General features: G+C 38.3%; 1 protein-coding gene across 2 annotated transcripts in view; it reads right to left on the bottom strand.

The window, feature by feature from the left end:
- Window positions 1-22,882: 22,882 nt before the first annotated feature.
- The window catches only part of SGCD (sarcoglycan delta), a 420,259-nt gene continuing 416,063 nt past the window's right edge, over window positions 22,883-27,078 (bottom strand). The window contains exon 9 of one of the 2 annotated variants that reach the window (XM_001113209.5): window positions 22,883-26,007. In XM_001113209.5, the coding sequence (XP_001113209.4) occupies window positions 25,834-26,007 (174 nt within the window). In that variant the 3' untranslated portion in view covers window positions 22,883-25,833. The remainder of the gene's footprint in view (window positions 26,008-27,078) is intronic. The other variant, XM_015141314.3, reaches the window with a different exon arrangement.

The raw sequence follows: 27,078 nt of genomic DNA, 5'->3' as shown, positions 1-27,078 counted from the left end.
GATTGCACTGTGGGCTGAGAGACAGTTTGTTTTCATTTCTGCTCTTTTGCATTTGCTGAGGAGTGCTTTACTTCCAATTATGTGATCAATTTTAGAATAAGTGCGATGTGGTGCTGAGAGGAATGTGTATTGTTGATTTGGGGTGCAGAGTTCTGTAGATGTGTATTAGCTCTGCTTGGTGCAGAGCTGAATTCAAGTCCTGGACATCCTTATTAAACTTCTATCTCCTTGATCTGTCTAATATTGACAGTGCAGTGTTAAAGTCTCCCATTATTATTGTGTGAGAGTCTAAGTCTCTTTGTAGGTCTCTAAGGACTTGCTTTATGAATCTGGGTGCTCCTGTATTGGGTGCATATATATTTAGAATAGTTAGCTCTTCTTGTTGGCTTGATCCCTTAACCATTACGTAATGGCCTTGTTTGTCTCTTTTGATCTTTGTTGGTTTAAAGTCTGTTTTATCAGAGATCAGAATTGCAACCCCTGCTTTATTTTTGCTTTCCATTTGCTTATTAGATCTTCCTCCATCCCTTTATTTTGAGCTTATGTGTGTCTCTGCACATGAGGTGGGTCTCCTGAATACAGCACACTGGTGGGTCTTGACTCTTTATCCAATTTGCCAGTCTGTGTCTTTTAATGGGGGCATTTAGCTCATTTACATTTAAGGTTAATACTGTTATGTGTGAATTTGATCCTGTCATTATGATGTTCACTGGTTATTTTGCCCGTTGATTGATGGCAGTTTCTTCATAGCATCAATAGTCTTTGCAATTTGGCATGTTTTTGCAGTGGCTGGTTCCAGTTATTCTTTTCCACGTTTAGTGCTTCCTTCAGGAGGCCTGGTGGTGACAAAATCTCTCAACATTTGCTTTTCTGTCAAGGATTTTATTTTTCCTTCACTTATGAAGCTTAGTGTGGCTGGATATGAAATTCTGAGTTGAAAATTCTTTTCTTTAAGAATGTTGAATATTGGCCCCCACTGTCTTCTGGCTTGTAGGGTTTCTGCCAAGAGATCCACTGTTAGTCTGATGTGTTTCTGTTTGTGGGTAACCCTACCTTTCTCTCTGGCTGCCTTTAACATTTTTTTTTTTTCATTTCCACCTTGGTGAATCTGATAATTATGTGTTTTGGGGTTGCTCTTCTGGAGGAGTATCTTTGTGGTGGTCTCTGTATTTCCTGAATTTGAATGTTGGCCTGTCTTACTAGGTTGGGGAAGCTCTCCTGGATAATATCCTGAAGAGTGTTTTCCAACTTGGTTCCATTCTGCCCGTCACTTTCAGATACACCAATCAAACGTAGATTTTGTCTTTTCACATAGTCCCATATTTATTGGAAGGTTTGTTAGTTTATTTTCACTCTTTTTTCTCTAATTTTGTCTTCTCACTTTATTTCATTAATTTGATCTTCAATGACTGATATCCTTTCTTTCACTTGATGAAATCAGCTATTGAAGCTTGTGTATGCTTCACGAAGTTCTCGTACTGTGGTTTTCAGCTCCATTTGGTCATTTAAGGTCTTGTCTACACTGGTTCTATTCTAGTTAGCCATTTGTCTAACCTCTTTTCCAGGTTTTTAGCTTCCTTGCAATGGGTTAGAACATGCTTCTTTAGCTCAGACAAGTCTGTTATTACCGACCTTCTGAAGCCTTTCTTTCAACTCGCCAAAGTCATTCTCCATCCAGTTTTGTTCCCCTGCTGGCAAGGAGTTGTGTTCCTTTGGAGAAGAAGAACCTTTCTGGTTTTTGGAATTTTTAGGCTTTCTGCTCTAGTTTCTCCATATCTTTGTGGTTATCTACCCTTGTTCTTTGATGCTGGTGACATATGGATGGGGTTTTGGTGTGGATGTCCTTTGTGTCAATGTTGATTTTATTCCTTTCTGTTTGATAGTTTCCCTTCTAACAGGCCTCTTAGCTGCAGGTCTGTTGGAGTTTGCTGGAGGTTCATTCCAGACCCTGTTTGCCTGGGTATCACCAGCAGAGGCTGCAAAACAGTAGTTGTTGCTGCCTGATCCTTCCCCTGGAAGCTTCATCCCAGAGGGACACCTGCCTGTATGAGGTGTCTGTTGGCCCCTACTGGGAGGTATCTCCCAGTCAGGCTACATGGGAGTCAGGGACCTACTTGAGGAGGCAGTCTGTCTGTTGTCAGAGCTCGATCGCCATGCTGAGACAACCACTGCTCTCTTCAGAGCTGTCAGGCAGGGACGTTTATGTCTGCAGAAGCTGTCTGCTGCCTTTTGTCCAGATATGACCTGCCCCTAGAGATGGAATCTAGAGAGGCAGTAGGCCTTGCTGAGCTGCGGTGGGCTCTGCCCAGTTGGAGCTTCCCTGCTGCTTTGTTTACACTGTGAGCAGTAGAACCACCTACTCAAGCCTCAGCAGTGCCAGATGCCCCTCCCCCCACCAAGCTCCAGCATTCCAGGTTGATCTCTGACTGCTGCGCTAGAAGGGAGCAAAGCTCCGAGTGCATGGGACCCGCTGAGCCAGTCACAGGAGGGAATCTCTTGGTCTGCTGGTTGTGAAGACCATGGGAAATGCACAGTATTTGGGCTGAAGTGTACCATTCCTCCAGGTACAGTCACTCACAGCTTCCTTTGTCTAGGAAAGGGAAATCCCCTGACCTCTTGTGCTTCCTGGGTGAGGCAATGCCCTGCCCTGCTTCGGCTCCTTCTCCCTGGACTGCACCCACCATCCAACCAGTCCCAATGAGATGAACAAGGTACCTCAATTGGAAATGCAGAAATAACTCATCTTCTGTGTCGATCTCAGTGGGAGCTGTAGACTGGAGCTGTTTCTATTTTATGTAAAGATTTTATGACAAAGATGCCAAAAGCAACTGCAACAAAAGTAAAAACTTGGCAAATGGGATCTAATTAAAGAGGAGGGAGAAGATCAGGAAAAATAACTAATGAATGCTAGGCTTAATACCTGCATGATAAAATAATCTGTGCAGCCAACCCTCATGACACAGGTTTACCTAGATAACAAACCTGCACGTGTATCCCCGACTTTAAAAGTTAAAAAAAGTTGTTAATTTCCAGTTAGCTGAGGATTCAATTTTGTATATGTATCTATATCTGTATCCGTCTATATCTAGATATGTGTAAATATATAATACCTATATAAGTGTGAATATGTATATACACACACAGATATATATGTATAGTTTTATTTTTTTAATTCTAGCTTAATTATACTCTTTCTTTATGGCCCAGAAAATGGTTCTCTTTTGTACATGTCCCGGGTAAATATGAAAAGAAAGTACATTCTATAATTGTTAGGTAAAGTGTTCCATCTCTGTCAAATACATTGAGTTAATTAATAGTGCTGTTCAAAACTTCTGTATCCTTACTGATTTCTAAAAATAGGCTAGTTAACTCAGTTTATGAAGCAGGTGTTTTTACACCACCTCTGTTACGTTTTTTCTTTTCTTTTTGTTTTGAATCCTGGCAATTAAGTTTTGCTTTTTATATATTGCAGGTAAATCATTAGTGAAATTTTTAAACTGCTATACTTTGCTTGCATTGGCTCATGTATTATTTAAAAATATCCCTTTTTATGTTGAATTATACTTGTCTTAAAGTCTACTTTGTCTGATACTATAAGATTGATACTATCTACCTTTTGGAAAGTTTGTGCATGCAATGCCTTTCTCCATCTTTTAAATTTGACCTTTCTTACCCTTATATTTAATATATCTATCTTGTAAGCAGTCTGTTTATATGTGTATATATACACACATATATGTGTATATATATGTATGTATATATGTAAATCTGTATATACACGTATGTATATAAATATGTATACACACATATGTACATATGTAAATATATATACTATACATGTATGTAAATATGTGTTTAAATTTAAACTGAGAATCTTAATTTTTAATTGGAGTAATTTATAATTACTAATATATGTGGGTTTTAATCTGTACTCTTACTACTTTAAAAAAATCTCATTTGTTACTTTTTTTCCTACTTTCTTACCAAGTCTTTCCTCCTCCAAGGGTAAATTTTCTTCATAATTTGCTGGGATTTTCTTAGAGAGGTCTTCTAGAGGGTTTCCCATCCTCTCAGTCATTTTATATAGAAACGTTTGTATTCATTTTCTGCTGCCCTCTCTGTAATGATAGTTTAAATGTGCAAATAATTTTGTATTACAAATTATGTTCCACTGGCAGTTTAAATGACATAAGCTGATGGTGTTTATCATTGCTGTTATGCCTTCTTGGGTGTAACTCTTTCCTTCGTCAGGTAGCTGTTAAGATTTTTTTTTCTTTATCCATGATTTCTTCAGTTTTAGTTCAATATAGCTATATATGAATTAATTTTTATCTTGCTCGGTGTATGTTTACACTAAGACTTCTTGCATGTTTTTTATTTTAGAAAATCCTTAATGTATATCTTTTAAAATATCGCTTATTTAACATTTCCTGTTCTGTTTTTAACATTCTGCATTAACATTTCCTCTTCTGTTTTTCTGAAACTCCAGTTAGATGCATATCAGTCCTCTGAATCCAATCTTCTTAATACTTTAAACGTTGTTATCCCCATTTTTTGTGTTGTATTTTAGCTGAATTCTTTAATACTGTTCTCTAATTTACTGATTTTTTTTGACTGCGTAAATTCCATTCTAGAGTTTATTCTGTTAACTGTTAATTTCAGAGACTGCATTTTTTATTTACAAAAATTTTACCTGATACTATCTACTCATCTATCCTATATATGTGTGAGAGAGGGGAGGAATCTTTCTTTCCTCTTTCTTTTCTTTTCTTTCTTTCCTTCCTTTCCTTCCCTTCCCTCCCTTCCCTTCCCTTTTTTCCTTCCTTTTTTCCTTCCTTTTTTCCTTCCTTTTTTCCCTCCTTTTTTCCTTCCTTCTTTCCTTCCTTCCTTCCTTCCTTCCTTCCTCCCTCCTTCCCTCCCTCCCTCCCTCCCTCCCTCCCTCCCTCCCTCCCTCCCTTCCTTCCTTCCTTCCTTCCTTCCTTCCTTCCTTCCTTCCTTCCTTCCTCTCTCTCTTTCTCTTTCTTTCTTTCTTCCCTCCCTCCCTCCCTCCCTCCCTCCCTCCCTCCCTCCTTCCTTCCTTCCTTCCTTCCTTCCTTGCTTCCTTCCTTCCTTCCTTCCTTCCTTCCTTCCGACGGAGTCTTGTTCTGTTGCCCAGACTGGAGTGCAGTGGCCTGATCTTGACTGGCTGCAACCTCGGCTCACTGCAACCTCCAGCTCCTGGGTTGCAGCGATTCTCCTGCCTCAGCCTCCTGAGTAGGTGTGATTACAGGCACGTGTCATCATGCCCGGCTAATTTTTGTATTTTTAGTAGAGATGTGGCTTCACCATGTTGGTCAGACTGGTTTCAAACTCCTGACCTCGTGATCCACCCGCCTCAGCCTCCCAAAGTGCTGGGATTACAGGTGTGAGCCACCGTACCCAGCTGGACTTTTTCTTTTTCTTTTATAATTGTTTTCTGTTTTTAAACATGTTTATCTTTCATTTTTCCTTTGAGGATTTTAAAGTCCTTTTCAGACTCCTCTATAACATTAATTCTTACGGATTGAATGTGTCATTGCTGGCTTACCACTTGCTTATCTTAGTATTAGTTTCCTGTGTATGTTTTAGATATTTTTCCAGTTGGAGATTTTTGTTTTGATGATTTTCTCTGACTCAAGTGATTTTTTTATCTGTCTTTTTCTCAGGTCCCCCATAGTCCTTTGTTCAGAGCCAGGTTTTAAATTACTTACTAAGGCTCGTTCTCCTGAGCAATGTGGAGGAAATTCTGCATCCTTCCAGGAGTGATAATGAGGCTGTGTCTAGTCTCTGCTGTAGGTGGGGAGCTTCTCTTTACCTGTTGTGTAGGTGCAGTAGTAGGAAGCAGGGGCTCAGGTGCTCTCTGACTCTCTCCTCTATCCTGTCCTCAGTGATAAGTGGTGAGCATATTGCCCTCAGGCAACCTCTGCCAGCTCCTAGTCCTGGGCCCCAGCAGCCCTGCAGCCTTATCCATACTTGGCATTTTCATCAGTGTTTGCTTTTCACTATATTTATCTTATTTTAGAGACAATTTTATCTCTTTTTGTATTTTTCCTCTTTTTATATTTAGTTTTGATTTGCGGTTAAGGCAGAGAGCAGGCCTTGAGATGTAAGCTCATTATGTCGCCTTGACTGGTCTTTGAAAGTGCAGGACTTTCTCCTGATGTGGGAGATTCTGGTCCCAGGGTCCAGCCACACTTGGCAATCCATGGTGTTTACTAAATCTTGGCTTCTGAAGTTTTGGCCTCTATCTTGGTGTGGTGTGAAATGTCTGCTACTAGTGACTTCTGTCTTCCTCCTCTTCTTGTAAACGTCAAAGGACCTCTTTCTCTCCCTGCTTGTTGGCCTTAACAGCACTCTCTGTATCTTTTGGTTCTTTTATTATTGTCCTTGATGGTCAATTACAGAAGCTGTACTTAGTACCTAAAATGTGTTCTCCTTTCCTGGAGAACAGATTAATATACACACTCTCCCAGCAGGTGAAAGGCAATAACTGCATATCACATGTCTAATTCACAGAAGAAAATGAAGATGAGCAAAGCATTTGAATGTACAGTCTTTCCAAGTAATGCAACTAATTACCTGTCACATTTTTCTAAGAACCATCCATTCTCTCTGCTTGAACACTCTTCTCCTAAATCTCTGTGTGCTTGACTTCTATCCATCAAATCTCAGATGTCACCTCCTCAGGGAGGGGTTTAATTCTTTTACTGTACTTTGCATTGTCCAGAAGTTCATCTTGATTGCTGGTATGTTTTTAAATTGCCTCTTTCTATTAGACTGTAAACTCCATGATGGTGGAGGCCACACCTACCTTGTTTTGTTATAATCCCCAAACACATAGAAGAATGGCCAGCACTCATTATGTGTTCTTTCCATACTTGGACAATGAATGAATGAGCTAGCTTTGTTCAAGATTCAGCACTGGTTACTCTGATGATATATAGTTCACAGAGCACCATGTAAAATCACCAGATGTGAGAGCTGGCAGAGATCATTCATCTGACACCTTCATTTTACAGAGGAACTGAGGCTCAAGTCTTGTCACAAGTCTTGTCACTTGTCACAGTAAGTAGTGATGACCATACTGGAAACAAGGTTGAATTTCTTTTATTCATGCGACATCAGTAGTTTATAAGGAATGCTAGCCCTTGGAATCCCTGCCACATGGTCGGTGTTCAGTAAATACCGAAGCACTGAACAGATTCCAAATCTGCCTCTGCTGCTTTTACACATCCCAACTTGAATAATCACTAAGTCTCTCTGGGACTTAGTTGCTCTGTCTGCAAGATGATATAGGTGTCTTGTAATTTAAAAGGTAATTTAAAAGATTATTTGGCAATGCATGTGAAAACGTATTTTGACAGAGGCAGTAAAAGAAGAATATAAAAAGAATGTCACTGCTCTTGTGTCACCAATTTTGTATAGCAAAGAATGATTGATGGCCAAGAGCTGGGAAAGATGTTACAGGAGCCCCAAGACCTGAAGAAAGAGTTAATAGGCATAGTAATTCAGTTTCTGTTGCTTACAACAGAATACCTGACACTAGGTAATTCATAAGAAGACTTCATTGCTTACAGTTATGGGTGCTGAGAAATCCAAGGTGGTCGAGGTGCTGCATCTGGTGAGAGCCTTCTTGTTGATGAGGACTCTCTGAAGAGTGGCGCAAGGCATCACATGGTGAGGGGGGCTGAGTGTCACAGTGTGCCAGCTAAGGACTTTTTTCTTCTCTTTCCCTTTCTTTTCTCTCCTTTTTCTTTTCTTTCTCTTTTTTTTTTTCTTTTGCTTCCTCTTTCTTTTCGAGACAGAGTTTCACTCTGTCACCCAGGCTGGTGGGCAGTGGCACAGTCACAGCTCACTGCAGCCTCAATCTTCTGGGCTCAAATGATCTTCCCATCTCAGCCTCCCAAGTCAGTTCACTGCTTTCTTCCTCTTCTTATAAAGCCACCAATTCTCCTTTCATAATAACTTATTAATTTATTAATCCATTTATGAGGCCAGAACCCTCGTGATCCAATCATCTCTCAAAGGCCCTTCCTCTCAGTAATATCATGTTGGGGAATATATTTCTTTTTTTTATTTTACTCTTTTAAAAATCTTAGTCTTGTTTTATGACTCAGGGGAATAAATCTCAACATGAGTTTTGAAAGGAACAAATATTCAAACCATAGCAATAGGTAAGGAGAAAGGCATGAGGAAATGTTGGTGTTAGAAACTTATCTTTGTGACTGAGGAGTTGGGGAGTGGGCCCTCTTTGGTTTCTCTAAGACACTGTTTTTGTAGCTATCAGAATCATAATAGAACTGTCAGAAGGAATAACATTAACTATGCAAATTGTAAAACATATGTCAGAGATCTGTCTGGGTTGCCAGGCAATCAGCAAATTTTTCTCAAAATGGAAAATAAAAGCCAAAGAAGCATGAGTGTTTTCATTTGTCTCTTATTTATGGATAACATTTCATGTTTCCCTGAGTTATGTGGATGTCATGGGGACGGGGTGGGTGCCTTATCCAGATGGGTTCTGTAAGGAAATAGGATGGGTAAGTAGATACTGAGGAGGCCACCAACAGAGTCTACTACAACCCGAATTTGGGACTAGATTGTGTCAAAATGGAGACATGGACATTGGAAAACCTTCTAGGAGGTCAGTAGTGAGTTTAGAGAACCATATTATATTAGAGGTTGGGACAATGATTAGATTAGAGGATATCTTTAAGTGTGCAAATGGTGAAAAAGTAAACATAGACTATGATTTTAAGAATTTGGGTGGTGAGCCCAGACATGGTGTCTCATGCCTGTAATGCCAGCACTTTGGGAGGCCAGGGTAGGCGGATTGCTTGAGCCCAGGAGTTCAAGACCAGCCTGGGCAACATAGTGAAATCCCCTCTCTACAAAAAATACAAAAATTACTCGGGTGTGATGGTGCATGCTTGTGGTTCCAGTTACTTGAGAGGCCAAGGAGGGGATGACTTGAGCTTGGCAGGCAGTGGTTGCAGTGAGTGGTGATTGTTCCACTGCTTTCCAGCTCTGAGTGACAGAGCAAGACCCTGTTAAAAAAAAAAAAAAAAAAAAAAAAAGGTCGGTGACTTTCTTGAGGTGGGCAGGATTGAGAGAATACTTTTGGGTCTGTGTGTATTACAAAGGACCTTTCCTAAAAATAGGAAAGATCTGACAATTTTGGTAGGTCCAATGTGGTAAGATTCAGGAGAAGGAAAAAAAAAGGGAATGAAGAGAAGGAATGTTTCCTTCCTCAAGGAAGAGAGCAAACTCTTCACACTGTGCTAAAGAAAACTGCATTTAAACACTGAGTGGGGATGGTTGAAGGTGTCAGGAGTCCAGGTTATTGAGATCAGAACTTGAAGGCATTCTATAGGAGGGAATGTGGTCTTAAACACTGGTCTAGGTTAGACACAGGTTGATATGGTTTGGCTGTGTCCCACCCAAATCTCATTTTGAATTGTAGTTCCCATAATCCCCACATGTGGTGGGTGGGACCCTGTGGTAAGTAACTGAATCATGGGGAAGGTTACCATCATGCTGTTCTCATGATAGTGAGTTCTCATGAGATCTGATGGTTTTATAGGGGGCTTTTCTTCCTTTTGCTTGGCACTTCTCCTTGCTGCCACCATCTGAAGAAGGACATGTTTGCTTCTCCTTCTGCCATGATTGTAAGTTTCCTGAAGCCTCCTTAGTCCTATGGAATAGTGAGTCAATTAAACCTCTTGCCTTTATAAGTTACCCAGTCATGGGTATTTCTTAATAGCAGTGTAAGAATGGACTAATACACAGGTCTAGCTGACAACATAACCAATACCTTTCCTCAATGTCTGTATCCATTACTCTGTGTTAAGTCTTTCCTCTTACGGGGCATCATTTGGTTGGAGAATATCCATTTGACTGGAGGAGAACAATTTTAAAAACATGAGCTAGTTGGGCCAGATTATAGTGTATCAGTTACTTAGCTTTTAGAGTAGAGAAGGACCCCTCTGGTAACTGTCTGGGCTGTATGGTAACTGAACTGGAGAAGGGGTTGATTATAGAATTTTGGGGGCCTTTGGTAGATTATCTGTGAAGGGATCTTGGAGAGAGGAGCAAGATCGGTTAGATTTTGGAGGGGAGGTAGGTTATCAAGTGTAGAAATCATGGAAAGGTGGATTCCATGGAAATGAAAAGAATGGAAAGGATGGATTCAAGATGTACTCATCTGTATGAAACCATTTGTAATTAGAATTGCAAGGTTTAACTTGACAAAACAAACCTGGAATATTGAGACAGGAGGAGTAATTGTGGGAGTTTGAGGAATGAAAGTGAATGAAAGGTAACAGTGGTCAGAAAGGATGTCCAAGACCTGACTACATCAGTTATTACAGTCACAATTCATAGGCAGCTATCCATTTCCAGTTGTGGTTAATTTTTCTTTGGTTTCTCTTCATGTCTCTTAAAAGGGGGAAGGGTTGGGCCCTTTCTCACCTAGCCCTTGCCTGAAATCCAGTAGGGGAGCTAAGCTCCTACCACCTTGTTGCCCAAACTAAGCTTAGATGTGTGGCTTGTCCTTTGATGTCAAATCTGTAGTGGAGCTTTGTAGCCATCACAGAGGCCAGCAGAACATTTTCAAAGGTTTTATTCTTCTGTGGAATAGAAGGAGAAGCAACCTTAAATCCCCAGGTATCCTCTGTGTTCAGAAGTCTTTTCAAATTAGACTCGTTGGTAGACTTGAATAAAAGAACTGAAAATTACAAATTAAATAATTTTTAAAGCTAAGGTTAAAAATGACTTTTGTTCATCCATTTTATAAAATTAATGGTGATAAACTAACTCTACTTAGAAAAACAGAAGTAAACGGCCTGATTCATATTAATGCCATCATTTAAAATGATCAGTGATCTTTATCCTTAAATATATATATATATTTGTTAACATAACTTACAAGGTTCTGAATGTTTGTTTTCCCCCAAATTTGTATGTTGAAATCTAAGCCCCAATGTGGTAGTGGTAGGAGGTAGTGCCTTTGAGAAATGATTAAGTTATGTGGGTAGAGCCTTCATGAATGGGATTAGTGCTCTCATAAGTAGGACCACAGAGAAATCATTTGCTCTCTTTCTGCCATGGGAGGATACAATAAGTTGTCAGCCTGCTACCTGGATATGGCCCTCACCAGAACGTGACCCTGATCTGTGACTTTCAGCCTCCAGAACTGTGAGAAATAAATTTGTGTTGCTTTTAAGCCACCTGTTCTTCGGTACTTTATTACAGGATATCAAACTGACTAAACCATAAATGTAATTATCTTTCATGTAATTCTAGGTATTTTAAACCTATTTAAACATGACATTTTTCCATGATTTCCAAAATTAATATTTATTTCATTGATTAGGTATACTATAATTTGTTTACCTATTGTTCCTGTTTTTGGGAAAAAAGGAAAATTCCAATTTTTTTATACTGTGGTAAACAATTTTAGGTTTATGAATTTTTCTTCACGAGGATCATTTGTAGGGTAAAGTATGTGCCACTAATTCCATTTTGTAGAAAAATAAAAGATACTAGTCTTTTTTGAAAAAGTTTTATTATACAAATATTATAAACACAAAAATGATAAGAAATACCTACAATATCACCATCCAATTAAATCAACTTGCTTCATCTTTCAGTTTCCCTAGCAGTCTTGACTCATGTGTATATATCACTTTTACATATTTAACATCAAATTTTGCCATTTTGAAATTAAATCCTCACAAACCTTTATAAAGGCAGCTTAATATTCCATAAATTTAAAATAACTGTAATCTAGTTGGCCTTCTCTTTTGTCTGGTTAGGAAGCATTGCTAATTTTTCCCATCTTTAAATTCTGTTACAGTGCACATGGCTGCTACTAACAACATTTTCCTAATTAAATACTGTTGCCTGGATGAATTTTGAAAGTAGGTTTACTAGGTGAGGTAGTATAAACATTTTTATGACTATTTAAAAATACTGACCAGTTACTTTCTGAAAGAATATACCAGTGCCCATTGCATCAGTGTGCGAATGTTTGTCTTACTGCATTTTGACGGGAAAGGTAGACAACTTCAAATAATGGGAGGAACTATTTTGAAGTTAACACTAAGCTCTGCCATTTGCTAGTAGAATTACTTCAGGCAAGTTTCTTAATTTCTTTGAGCATGATTTCTCTAAGACTGGGAAAATGCTGCCTACCTTATAGAGTTCTTTTCAGGACTAAACGTATAGTATAAAACAATTTTATTACATTGCCCTTCATAAAGTCACTCTTTAAACAGTCTTGATAGGTTAAGGAAAAACAAGTCACTTTAATCCTATTGTTTTTTTCTGCAAGGGTATGACCTTGGTTTCACCACATTTATTTGATAGATTTAACCACATTTTATTTAGTAGAGTCGAAGTTGGGTTTTTTACCATTTGTAAAATCACATTGCATCTTAAAATCAAGCAAATATTTAATGTGGTAGTGTTCCTTTGTTTTTCTTGAAAAGTGTTATTAATTGTGCTATCTTCCAGTGTTCTAGAATGGAAACAATGTACATTTTCACTTGTGTGCATTATGTGCTTATCTGTTTTGTTCATGTATTTATTGACATCTTGATGGTTTAATAAGAATTAATTTGCATTAACTCATCAAAGTTCATAAATTCTAACCTTTTCTCCTATTTACTTCATGATTATTATTTAAAGTTCTCTTATTTGTGAGAGTGGGACAGGTGATGAAAGAACTTAAGAATTGCATATGGGCTGGGTGCCATGGCTCATGCCTGTAATCCCAGCACTTTGGGACGCAGAAGCAGGCAAATCACCTGAAATCAGGAGTCCAAGACCAGTCTGGCCAACATAGTGAAACCTTATCTCTACTAAAAATATAAAAGTTTAGCCATGCGTGGTGGTGCACGCCTGTAATTTCAGCTACTCACTCGAGAGGCTGAGGCTTGACAGTTGCTTGAACCTGGGAGGTGGAGGTTGCATTGAGCCAAGATCTTGCCATTGCACTACAGCCTGGGTGACAGAGGCAGACCCCGTCTCAAAAAAAAAAAAAAAAAAAAAAAAAAAAAAAAAAAAGAGAGAGAGAAAAGGAATTGTATATGTGTGAATGTGACAGTTTTTCCTTTTTGAGATTTTCCTTGTCATTCTTCCACAGATCCTAAGTAGGTTGTTATTCCGTGGTCTATTATTTTGTCTTTTATTCACAGCTCATACTATGTTGTAAGTGATCATTTCAGGTCCTTGTTTACTTCATTAGGCTCTGAGATATGTATTCAGGAGTAAAGAGTGTGTTATTTATTTAGAAGGGAATAGGCATTCAATAGATGCCAGATGAAAAAACATATTTGACTCTGGTCCACTGGACCACCAAGGAAACTGCAGAATGGTTTTCCTAATAACAATCAAGTAATCACTACCTCTTCCCTTGGTTTGTAATGGTGTTCCAGCTATCAGCTTCCCTGGAGAACTATGTTCTCCTGGATCACTACTTATTTCACGCTTGCAACGGTTTGTTTCTTTGTAAGATTGACCATTTGTAAGCTGAGTACAGAGACCACCATCTTGTTCTTGCTCTCTGTCTTGGAATGTTTAAGAGTAAGCGGTAGATTGAACTGATAAATTGATAGATGATGAATTCTTATATTCACTTGAGTCTATTTCTGGGTTTTCTGGTCTGTTCAATTCAACCATTTCAGTTTACATGCCTGGCACTCTCTAGGTTTGAGTGAGAAAATAGTGAGGAAACCGTGCATTTGTTCTTGAGCCATATTCTAGTAGGCTAAACAGAAGAATGAATAGGTTGTTTCAGTACAATGTCAACCGTGATAGAACTTGCCCTCTATCATGGTTGTCCAGTGTGCCCTGAAAGTACAGGGGAAGTTTTATTAAGAGAACAAGTCAGAGAAGCCCTCTTGAAGGAAGATATCTCAGCAAAATCTTAGAAAGTGAGCAGGGGAAAGCCAAGCAAAGAAAGTTGAACGGTATTTTCCAGGTAGGAAAATAATACCAAATGCAATTGATCTGTGTGTCTGATGTGGAAATGTTATTATCTTCATTACTGCTATTTTGTAATTTTTAGACAGTCTGTTAGATTTTTGTAATTTTAATGATTTTTCTTAGAGAATATGTTTACCTTTTTTTTCTCTTTTATTTTGCCTGGTAAATTTTAGAATTATTTTGTTTACTTCCCAGAAAATTTCTGTTGAGATGTAAAAGTATTGGCATTTTGTTAAATGTGTAAATCAACTTAAAGGAAAACAAGACAATCTTTATCAATTTTAGTCTATACAGTTGAGAGTTGGTCTCTTTATTTAATATTTATGTCTCTCAAATTTTAAAAATTTTTTCTGGCATAGGTTATAGCAGATCAATTATGGCATTTTTTTCATGTTAATTTATGAACATATATAAGTATGCCATGTACATTATATATGTAATGTTATTTATGTCAGAAAAGGTATATTTTTGTAGAATTTCCTAAACAAAAATTATTTCACTTTTGCTTAAGAAACAAGCACTCATTTTTACTAATTTTACTAATTTTTACCAATTTTTGTTATGGTTAATTTTTCAAAATTGTACATTTCATCAAGGTTTTCTATTTTTCTTACAAGGAATTATGTTGCTATAACACATTTTTATTTTATATGTTGTTAAACATATTTTAACATTTTAAACCATTTATCAGCATTTTTTTAGATTTTTAGTTTTAATTTTTCATGATATAAAATCTAGAATCACTTATTCCATCTTAGTTTTGTTGATTTTTGTTCTTTTCTTGATTGTTCTGGAATCTTAGTTGAATGCTTTATTTATTCATTTCTTTATTGACAAGTTTAAACGCTCTTATTATGTCAAAGACTGCTTTGGCTAAATTTCATCATTTGTAGCATTTTTAACGGTTATTCTTTAAATAGGCTTCTTTCTTTCTCAAATCACCAGTTAGGGAAGTGTTTTTAAATTCCTGGGATTTTAAGTAAATATAAAATATATTGTCTGTTTTTACTTTCAGAGAATATAGTCTGAAAAGTTTAACGTTTTCATTTTGAGATGATATTTATTTCATTTATAATGTCATTGACAATGAGAAGTTTCTTTCTTTCCTGCCATGTGTAGAGAGGTGTTTGTGTGTCTGTTTATGAGTTAATTTTTTGCTTTGCCAATCTGTAAGTTATCAGACGGAGAGCAGTTAAAAATTTTCCCTTACAATTAAATTTGTCAAGTTTCTTCTGTTTACTTTTCAAAGCTTTGGATGTTTGTTTTTGGTTACTTGCCTGCTCAGTACAGTGGTTTAATCATGTATAATCAATAAGACAGGGCATTTTATCATTATAAATGTGTTAATCTGAACATCTCCTATACTTTTTGCCATAGTGTCTACTTTAAAATATTGATTTTCCTTTAACTTTAATAGGTTAATTTTTTGCACCAAATGTTTTTAAATGCAATGTTTGACTTCATCTTCTAACAGTTTAAAATCTATTATGTACTCTTATAATTTCTACCCTTGATTTAATATCTATTATCCTAAATTTAGCTGTTCCAAATGCTTACTTCCTATTAAAATATAATATAATTTGGAAGGTTCTATTCTCACATTTTATGCACCCATTTTAGATTCTAGTATGAGTTATCTGGAAAAGTCTCACAAGTGTTTTTTAAAATTTATGTTTAATTATTTCTGCCAGAGAGTCTTAAAGGCTCATCTATCGTCTGTCCATTGATGGGTCATAATGGTCTTTCTTGAAGGGGGCTGTATATTGAGCCTCAGCTGCAAGAGTTTGGTGTTATTGAGAGTAATTAACATTTCACATTCACAAATTAAAATTACCCTATCATAGGACTCAACACATTGTTCACAAGTTTTTTGAAATGCACTTTGCTTATTCCTTTACACTCTAATTCCTATTCCGGCCCCCACTCTACCCTGGGTTCCTCTCTTAGGGTAAAGTGAGCCACATAATCTTATATCTCTTTTAAAGGGGTAAAGATGAGAAGAAATCTCAAAGTTGCTGATTTATACCTCTTTGCTACTTTTTAAACCTTCCTTCCTTGGAAGACAAGGCATAGAGCTTTTTTTTTTTTTTTTTTTTTTTTTTTTTTTTTTTAGCTTCCTGGTATTTTATCTGCTTTCTAATTTTGTTTCAAAATGATGTCAATACATTTAACATGTCAGTAACAGCCTTTCTGTCTCTCATTAGAGTTTATCTTTTTAGCTAAGATTCAGTGGTTTTTCTCACCAAGTCTCTTGAATTGTGATTTCATTACCTTTGATTTAGATTTTCCTTCTTTCTTTCTTTTCTTTTCTTTTCTTTCTTTCTTTTTTTGGTAAATTTTCCCCAAAGAGAAGCCAGGTAATAAAATTACTGCATCTTTGGAAATAAATTGTGCTCTGCCTGGGAATAATATTTTTATCATATCCTTTTACCTTGGGAGTTCTGTAATGTTGCTTCAGTGATATTTGGAGTCAGGACGTAAATTAATAAGATGTAGCCTTAGACAAAAATCCAGTTGGGAAAAGACATTGGTTCTGTCACATGTTAGATATGTAAAATTTGTTTTAGATAGTCTAGATGAGGAAATTACCTATCTACCTTATAAGTTTGTGAAGATCAATTTAGATATATATTTGATTCTATATAAACTTTAAGAATGTATATAAGCATTTCTGGGGTCCCAGTTAGATAGGTAAATGGGTAAATCATAGTACAATGTAGGGTTATACAAGAAGTTAGAACAAATGAGGGAATCAAGGAAGAATGACGAGGGCCATGGAGAGAAGATGATATGTGGATGAGATCATGAAGGATGATATCCTTGGGTGGGTGGTGCTAGATGGGAATAAATTCTAGGCAGATTCTAGCATGTCCACTGACTTGTCATTGTGGAAGACCAGGAGAGATGAGATGCTCAAAATGAAGAATTAATTGTGGTGAGTGGATCCAAGTGGTTCTGCCATGATGCCTTCTCTCATCGATTGTCTCACCTATGGCCCCATCTAGGGGAACACGAGGGATGAGCACCTGACTCAAAGACAGCTTATTTGTAGGCTAACCAGGAGCACTAAAGTAGCCTGGTTGTAAAGGTTTTACCTAATAGGAACCAATCTGGCTTGCTTCTTCAAAGACAGAGAAGGGAGCAGTGGAGAGGGCAGTGGTAAACTGTGGCCAGAGAAGCCTATGTAGGTCATTAGAAAAGAAATTGAGGATGGCTGTTCCCTTGACATGCTCCAAATCCTGGGGACTCCCAAATTCCAGGCCATGTTTTACCTTATAGTAAGCTCTCCTTTCATAAGGCAACTGGTGTGAGTTTCTTCCCGAGAGCCAAAATGGCTTACCCAACTGATCAAAGGGATATGGAAGAGATGTTAATCTGAAAATTTAATTCTGAGGTAGAGTCAATAGGAGTGACTGATTTATTAACTGTGAGAGAGGTATTCCCTAAAGAAGTGGACAAGGGTGCTTTCCTTCTTACCAATCATTATTTTTATTAATATATTTTACAAGACTGTGGTCGAAATAATATTAAATACAAATTTTTTATACAGAAAGTGTAATAAAGTTAAAATAGTTCCTTGTAATTCATAGCATTATTGCAATGCTTACAAAATTTTTGCATAGAGTGTGCAAGGATTGATGTTATTCAAAACAAAACTAAAAAGCTCTTCTTACATCACACCCCAAACCAGAGAAAAACCAAACCAAAAATAACCCAAAGGCTGAACTCAATTGCTTTATGGGAATGGGGTTTCTTTTTCAAAATCTCCAAGCAAATGGGACTTCTATGACCTCACCATTTCTGTTAAGAACATCAGAATCTGGCTTCTTCAGAAGTGCATCTAGCCAGCATAATGATGGATAGCTTCTGCCTTTTCCTTCTAAAACACAAATTCCTTAAGAAGTATGTCTCAGCTTCTTCATAGCCTCAAAAAAGGAGAAACCTGACTAGGGGAGGTGGTCGATCCATGAAAATCTTTATTCCCTCCCTCACGGAAAGCCTAGATTACAATTAAGTTAATTTTGTGTTCACTAAATTTAGATGTAGCAACACTTCCTGTTACTTTTCTAGAATCTTGCATCTCTTCCAGAGAGCCAGATTTTTGGCTCTGCTGAGGTTAGTCCTATGAGACCTGTTAATGGTATCTATTCCTGGCTTGCCATTTGGATGTCTAAACTATTAAATAGGAAATCCTTGACTGACTGACTGTAGAGTCTTTTTCATTTTTGACTGATCCCTTTACTAAGGTTTTGCTGGGGGGGAGGGGGTGGTTGAGTCAGGCAAGCACTGGCACTGGGGCTGAGTCTTTTGGGTATGGTGAGGAGCTCTATCCACAATCCTCCCAGAGGACCAGATATGTGTTGTGGAAAAAGCACATCAGAGCGGGATGGACCCCAGCCTCTTTGCTGCTGGAGCCCTCTAAGCTCTGGGTGAAGGCAGGTTGACAGCAGGGCTTTAACAAGGGCATTCTGGTTTCTAATCTTCAAAATGACTTTGTCTTTTAACTCTTACAGATCAAACCCTGATCCCTTTGCTTAGAAGATGAAAGCATTCCAAAGAAACCAAGCCGTAAGGAACTTCAGATGCATTCATTTTCTCCTTTCCTAGTAGAAACACCACCAACCTCATTGCTGAATCTAGGATGCCAGTGTAAAATATACAGGTTCAAAGTTAAAGAGTGCCACTTTAAAAATAAGAATTGGCAAATGAGTCTCATTTCCAACTCAGATAAATTGGTAGTGATGGCCTGAGTGCTCTGGGGAGGCTAATTCTGCACCTGGGAAGGGTATGGCCCGTTAATGATGGCTGCCAAGGTGTGAGGCCAAAGCCATTATGGAACCAGAGTGGTCAGCTCAGCTCTGACATTGTATGGCTAATGCAGACAGTGAATCCTGGTCGTTCTTTCTTATAGGGAAACAGAGACAGTGATAGAAATGAGCTTCCATTTGATCCCTTCCTTGAGTTTTACCACAAGTAAAGGTAGAGAAGAATACTGACCAAATAGTTTCAAAGATCAAAAGTAAGATATGTGTCTTTTGAAGGGAAGTATAAAGGAAAGAGATGTATGTGTGCAGAAATGCTGCCTTGTTTAGCCACACCCACAGGTAATTGAGTATTACAGTTGTCTCCTAAATGTGAGGCTAACAACCCAGGTATTTTCCTATCTATTTTTTTTAAGCTTGACTAAAGCATACACAGAACAAATTAATTTGTTGTTGTTGTTCTAGATTCTATTATTCAGGCAGGCTTTCTATATTTCCCCTTGGGTATCTATACTTTATTATAGATGCTGTCACTGTGAGAGACTACAGAAAGCAGGGAAATAGCAGTTCTATAGCTTCATCTACCAAAGAAGATCTAGTTTAAAACCTAGTAGGGGACATGTCCCAACAACTTGAAAATTAGTTTGACATGTGGTGACTTTATGGCATAGGGGTCAGGAGTTAAACCTACATTCCAGCTCTGCCATTTTCTAGGTAGTGGCTTTGGGCAAGTTTCTTAGCCACTGTAAGCCTCAGTTTTCACATCTGAATATTGGAACTATATTAGAACCCAACTCAGGATTGTTTTGAGGATGAAATAGAAGAATGTATGTAAAATGTTTAGCACAGTGCCTAGCAATAGCTCCATGAATAATAAATATTCTTTAAACTGAAGAATAGAATGCAACTCTTCCCATGTCTTAGGGTAGGCTTCAGATCCAGGACAATCTCTTATATTTTGCAAGATTTTGTGGGGTGGTTCTTTTTGGGGAGAAGTTTCATAGATTGGCTCAGATTGTCAAAAGAATCCATGGCCCCCCAAAATGTTAGAACCCCATGAATTAGATGAATATGGGAACTAAAGAAACACTGTCTTCCTTGTTGACAAGTATCATCTTCCTGCCCTCAGACAATCCTTTGGCTACAGTGTTCCCATGGAACCTAATAGACCAGTATGGAGTATCTCATTTTATGAAATTCTGAGCTATCTCTGATTTCACCAAAAAACCCCAAATGTAGAAGTAGAATGTGAAGACATTGGAAGGTGAGGGACTATTAGACAACTCTAAGCATGTGGGGTATATTTTAGATTAAGCAGATGTTTTCTCTTCTCCCAACGAAGTCGGCCTCATATTTGTGTTATTAAGCTGACCTTAGCTAATGTTCAGTGATGAAGCCAAATTCACTCACCTACTAGTGAGGCTGTCCACATACTTAATGAGGCATTTGGAACCCCACCCTGGCTTCCTATTGCAACAGGTGGATTTAGACACTAAACATGCATCTCGTTTACAGTGACTGTTTCTTTGTTCTATTCCACCTGCAAATCTCAAAATGGGTTATGATATTACTGCTTGCTGGGCTGAAGTTGAGGAGCAGCAGTGAGCACTGTTGTTGGAAGGTTTGAGACTGTTTATTGATGGATTTGATAGCATCATTAGTACTGTATTATGACATCACACTATTGCATCAAGGGCTCGTGACATTCTTGCTCTTTCTCAAATAAGGATGCTAATTTCCTCCTATTCTGTCAATATCTACAAAAGGAAGGTAGGCAGAGAACCAAAGAAAACAGCATGTATGAGCATGAGTTGCCCCAAAAAGGTTATTTTCTTTTACATGTGTGCTCTAACAATACTCAAAAGGAGGACCTCCAACAAGTAATTATTTTCCCTTTGCCATTCAGACCTGCCTTGAGAAATTTCAAGGACTCCATTATGAAGAAAGCTTTTAAGAACCATAGAAATCACATTGCTTTTGAAAGTGCGAACACATGTGGTGTGCTGTGCTGGCTTGAAGCAGCAGGCTTCAGACTGCTTTATCTCTTATCAGTGACTTGGCTTTGTGCATGAGAAATTCAGAGGCAACTGTATAATTTTAAATTCCGATTACTGCAAAGAAAGAGATGCATCTGACATCCCAATGCCGTGGCTTTGACTATTTTAATGGAAATATGTTGGAACTAGGGGAACCGTCCACCAAGGAGATAGTGATGAAAGACCACAAGAGTGACATTTTATCTTCGAGATAAAAGGCCTGTTTTCGAAGGTTGTTTCTTATAACTTTTTCCCAACCTGCTACTAGGGCACCATGCAAATGTATCATTCCAGGAGCTGTTTCCTTATCCTTTTTGTGCCTAAGATTTCTTGGGACAGGGGGAAGAGGGAGAACTGGTCTTGTTTAATGAAATTTTTGATCTTTCATAGAGCCTTGAAAAATCAGTATCAGGTGCTGGAATGGATCTATTTACCTTTTTGGTCCAAACCTCATACTACCTTTGGCCTGAAATAAAGCAGGATACTCTGATCTAGCTGCTGCTTAGGGCAGTGTTGCCAATTTAATTTTATTTCAGCTGTTTCCAAATAAAAGGCTGAGGTGATTCCCTTAAGTGACTTTGATTAGGGTCTGGTAAATGAGGGATTTTTTTTACATAAAAAAAAAAATCCTTCCTCCCCACCATGCTACTCATACTTCTAAAGAATCATCCATAGCTGATACTTTTTTTTTTTTTTTAAACAATATTGAGTATGAAGCCCTGGATGAGCAAAAGGGATGCTGACCAAAGGGATAAATGTCTGATAGGAACCTGCCTTACCACACGGAAGCAGAGATGTCAGAATATGTCTTTTCAATTTTTTTTTTTTTTTGCATTCCTTCTACACCAGAGAAGGAAGACCTAGATTCTTAGAAATAAAGCCAAACTGGCATTCATCTTGTTTCTCACAGCATCAGCTTGATAAAAAGAATTTTACTGTATTTTTTTGTCCCCATGTATTTTAAGTTGCTTTTTCCAATACTTCCAATTCTTTATTGGTCCCACTAACTCTTCAAGCCTGGTGTGGCTGTAGGAACAATACACACAGTGGCAGTGTTGATAACTAAAGTGATGTGGGCTAAAAAGATATGTTAAGTCAAAACTATTCTCCGGAGGACCATGGAATGGGCATTTCTCTGGACTATGGGAGGGTGAGGTGGAAAACTTTATATGAATATAGACAGCAGAAAGAGCCTACAGGAAAGAGATTCTAAGTTTAATCCACAGGGTCCCCTACTTCACTTCTCATTACACAATGATGCTGACCTACAGAACCTGGTATGGTCTATCTATAAGGGTCTTGGAGGATCATAACTTTCCTTTTTCACTGAGCTTCCACTAATCCCATCCTCCCTGTTCCCAGGAATCCTCTGAGCCTGTGTTTCTCTGGCAGGTGGATCACTTACTTCCACATGTCTTGGAAGGCAGGCTTTCCACGTGTAACATAAGGAAGGGTTTCCTTCCTGAAAGACTTTGTCAAGTAACTATATTCCCAAGCTTACACAGAAATGTAAGTGTACTCACTGCTGTTTGGAAATGTGCTTTCTTTCCTGCTATATCCAATGCATACCATAAAATCCTCTAGGTCGGGGTCAGGAAGCTTTGTCTGTAAAGGACTAAATAGTAAGTAATCTATGATTTGTGGGATACATAGTCTCTGACACAACTACTCCATCCTGCTGCTGTAGTGTAAAATCAGAAAACAGGTAAATGAATGTATGTGGCTATGTGTCAATAAAACTTTATTTACAGGAAAAGGTGGTGAGTCAGATTTGGTTTCCAGGTCATAGTTTGCCGACCTCTGCTCTAGGGTCAAACCTCAAGCAAACTTTGGTCTATGGTTGCTGGATATGTGATGAAAATTATCCAAAGAGAAAATGACCTCAAGGATGTTCAAAGCCAGTTGAAGTTTATAACATCTATCCCTTGGGTAACATAACAATTATAAAGCCACATGTCAGGCTTTTACCTAGGTAGATGTCACTATAAGGGCTTTTGAAAACCTCTGTGATACTTGAATAGTTTCCCAAGACTTCTATGACTTCTTGAACAGATATCAAATAGAAGGAAATGTTGAACATATTTGGAAATCAGGTTTTAATTTGTAAAAATCTTCTGAACAATATTAACATACTAGAACTTCTAGTATATTGAAGATTCATTTGGACTCTTTGTTATGATACCAGCTGTTTAATATACCCAAAGGTACGATTGTCTAGAAAATATCATATATAAAGTTTAGAAAGAATCTCATTTTTTAAAAAGTAGGCATTAGTAGATTTTAATGTAAAAGCTTCCCCCCCAACCCGCCCAAAAATTCAGGTAAAATTTTTTCTCATGACCATGGACAAATATTCTAGTTTGAGGGTGTTGGGATAAAAAGATGTACATTGAGAAACTTATGTATTTTACTACCATTTCTGAAATCTGAACAAAATGCATAATTTAACCCATATCAAATTTCCTGCTTATTACTTTGTATATTGTGGTCACTTAGCATAAATGAAAAATAGAATTTTATATCTGTTCCCAACAGGTACTTGATTTATATTGTTGATTGCTCTTATTTTTATTCTATTTGTGATCTCACTACCCTTAGGATTAAATTTTGCATGTGGGATCACACCAGTCTCTTTTATTGGCATAAAACTTTTGATGCTAAGCTCATTCTTTCATGTGGTAATTAGAACAAAATCTAAGGAAAAAGGTTCTGGGAACTTTTTGCTTTTTTGTCATCTAAAGATAATGAACTTGAGAAGGCAAAATGCAAAGACAGTCCACTTTAAAAAAAATCACCTGTCTTAACCTATCTAGCCACAAACGACTTTGTAGCTATTATTGTTCATCTGAATGATATGGGATAGGTGCTCCTAGTAGCCAAGGAGGGCGTTTCCCGGCTTGGAAAAACCCTGTATTGATACATACAGATTCTGGCAGCATGGCCCTATGGAATATTAATTATACTGATCCAAAGTAATCTGATGTCTTTTATGGTTTTCCTTTTTAGACCTTAGTGCTACAAACCAACCTATCACTGGGTCTCACCCCTAAGAGTGACCAGCCCAACTCTTCTGCATGAGATATTGAACAAGAGTGCTTGGAGTGAGTTTGGGGTCTGGACACCAGCAGCATCACTGGCCAGGCTGGGACCCACGCTGCTGTCCCCCACCATCTACTTCTAAGTGACTAAGCAACACACAGCTTGCTTTTACATCTCATGTGTGCAAATCTCAGCCTGATGCTTGAGTGTCATCTCAAAAAATATCAAATCTTTTATTTCTCTCCTATCACAAAACTTCCCTTGCTTGTAAAGTAAGAAAAAGTAAAACCTTGTTGAGGGAAAAGAAAAATCCAAATGCCACCCAGGCCTACAAATACTACTTCATTTAGGCTTGCGGGGCCACTGCTTTCCAAATGGCATCCAGGACTGTCTAAGCCAGGGATGAGTTCATTCTGCGCTCTTTGAAGTCCACATCTGCCAGCCATTTGGCTTGTCGATTGGCTTTTAAGATGTCCAGTCATAACTAAATCATTCCCCTCCAATTACCCAAAATAAATGATAGGTAACAAGATAAATAAGATGTGCTTCTCCTTGCTGAGTGCATTGACTTAAGGCATAGGCACATTTCCCCCTCTTTGAACAGAGATGGTGTAATCCCCTGTCCCAGCACAAGAGCTGGCCAGGGTGACCCTGGAGCATGATGATGAAGGTGGGGTGATGAGAGGTAGCTGATGGCGGGAATGAGGGTGCTGCTTCCACATACACGGAAGCAGGTACTGCTGGGCCCCACTGGGTCCCCAGTGGGGACACAGTGATTCTAATAAAGACACTCAGTTTGTATTATCTTTCAGTGAGCAATTCTGGTGGCATGTAGTGCTTCTTAGAGAAAACATAATAGTGTATTTAGGAATATGAATATACCAGCACTGAAAAAATATATAAGAAGATCAAAGTCAGAGTTTGTGCATGCCTTTAAAAATAAAGGGCATGTTTTGACATTACCCACCAATCCCAAGAAATATAGTAAACATAATTAGGTTCCTTATGCTACTCTTAATTAGACTTCCAGGCTGCTTTTGGGGTAGGAGTTCTGCTCTTAGGGATTTTGATTGACCTGACCGTTGTGGGTTGAAATCTTTTGGTTAAAGTCAGAAAGGAGAACAGAACAGCTTTTAAGCCATTTTTCCTTTAAACAGAGACATATCACCCATTTGTTCATTGCCCGTCAGGCCATTGAGTAGCTTCCAGCTGACTGAGGAGCAGCTGTTATCTTATTTTGTGCTGATTTACAGCTCCTAATTTGACTGTGGGAGAATCTGTGAGTTTGGAGGGAGCAAGATAGCAGAAGTTGGGTGAGCAGTTCAAAATTTTGCTGAAATTCATCCTCATTCATTCAACTACAAAAACCCCAATAGGTTTGGTAGCCAAGGTAGGCCAGCCATTTTGAGTTCCTATGGCTGACTTCTACAGCATTGCCGGTCCCTAGCTTGAAGAGGGGGAAGTTAGCCAGCCTTACTAAAGCTAAAGCAGGAAATCAAATGCCTATTTTTGATATATAAAGGTCTCAGAGCTTGAGTGCAACTTTGAGATTCCCACCATCACTCCCTCGTAATGACACTAAAGGAGAAGATCTGCTACTTGAACATCTAGATGAAGTTTCTGTCAGTGTCCAATACGCTGTGTGATTCTGAATAGTCTGGGGAATGCTGGGACAGATGTGTGTTTAGATTTTTGTCACACAGGTGGTGGGGATGGGATGGAAAATGACAGTGGATATCACAGGGTCACCCATGGTTCCTTTTGTACTGAAACCTCATTTTATACAGAGGATATATATATTTATTTATATATATTTATATATATTTATATCCACCCACACACACAAACACACTCAAGCACGCACACACGCGTACACACACACAAAAGGTCTTTGATAGGCTTTCTGTGTTCTAGTAAAAATAGCTGGCAGCCAGTGTCTAAAGCCAAAAAAGGCCTTTATGCTGCCGACAATGTCCACTATGGATAGTCTTTCAGAGGCAGACACTTGTGTTTATCTGACAAGTGGACCCAGCTCCTGCCTGAGACAGGAATAATCTCCCATTGGCGCAGACGCAGATCTCGAAGACCTTCTGCCTCGCTCCTGTAGGCGTGTAGGATCCGTGAGGCAGTCTAGGTAGTCTAATTTTCGCAGCATCTAACTTAATCTAAAGAGAGAATAGGAAGGAAAGCATCGGTCAGAGACCGTCATCTCTTCTCTTGACATTCAGAAACAACAGATGTTCAATTCAACTGAAATCTAATGAGCACCTACTGTGTTGATTATTTTTGGTACTGGAGATTTGGATACTAACAAGACGGAAAGTTTCTACGTTCACAGAAGCTTAGATTCCAGCAAGATAATACTGCATTGGTCTATGTTAGCATTTTGCAAAAAAAAGTCATACAGAATGTGAATAGAGTCCTAGAGTCACATAACTGTGAAAATGTGACATTTAACAATTTTCTTTACTATGGGACTTCTCAGATCCTACTATGACTGTGTGCAAGGTGAGTGCTCAAGAAGAGAATAGAGTATGTAACATTTTCCAACTTTTAAATGCTAGTGAGCCTTTCTGCTTTTTCTTTTTCTAACAATTTATGGGGCTGATGGTCTATAGAATATACTCTGAGGAAAACATGCCTATAAAAATAAGCAGTGGTGGAAGGTGCCATTAGATTTATGATTATAACTGATTCCTCCAGAGTTCAAATTCTGATAGCTATAAACTGCATATGTGAAGTAGCCACTATTTTTATATGTGTGTGGTTTGCAGTTTGTGGCTGCTTGAAGAGGCAGTTGTGATAATTGAATGCTCTATCTCTTCTAAAACAAAACAGCAAATGCCATACCAATCCAAAGGGGGACTTTCATATCCATGGAGTGGATATACAGAAGCAGGTAGAGACTGATAACCTCTCTCATTGAATAGTCAGGTGGAATAGCATTTTTCTTAAACAGATTTTTTACTCTATGACTAAATAGCAAAGTCCACTTACAAACACTTTGAAGGCATTTTTATTTTTATTTTTAAATGTTTATTCTATTTTTTTTGAGACTGAGTCTTGCTCTGTCGCCCAGGCTGGAATGCAGTGGCGTGATCTCAGCTCACTGCAAGCTCCGCCTCCCGGGTTCACACCATTCTCCTGCCTCAGCCTCCCGAGTAGCTGGGACTACAGGCACCTGCCACCATGCCTGGCTAATTTTTTGTATTTTTTAAGTAGAGACGGGGTTTCAC

The sequence above is a fragment of the Macaca mulatta genome, chromosome 6 (genome assembly GCF_049350105.2).
Source record: "Macaca mulatta isolate MMU2019108-1 chromosome 6, T2T-MMU8v2.0, whole genome shotgun sequence".
In the NCBI taxonomy this organism is placed as follows: Eukaryota; Metazoa; Chordata; class Mammalia; order Primates; family Cercopithecidae; genus Macaca; species Macaca mulatta.
The sequence above is the reverse complement of the archived record's forward strand: the minus strand, read 5'-3'. Positions and strand labels throughout refer to the sequence as shown.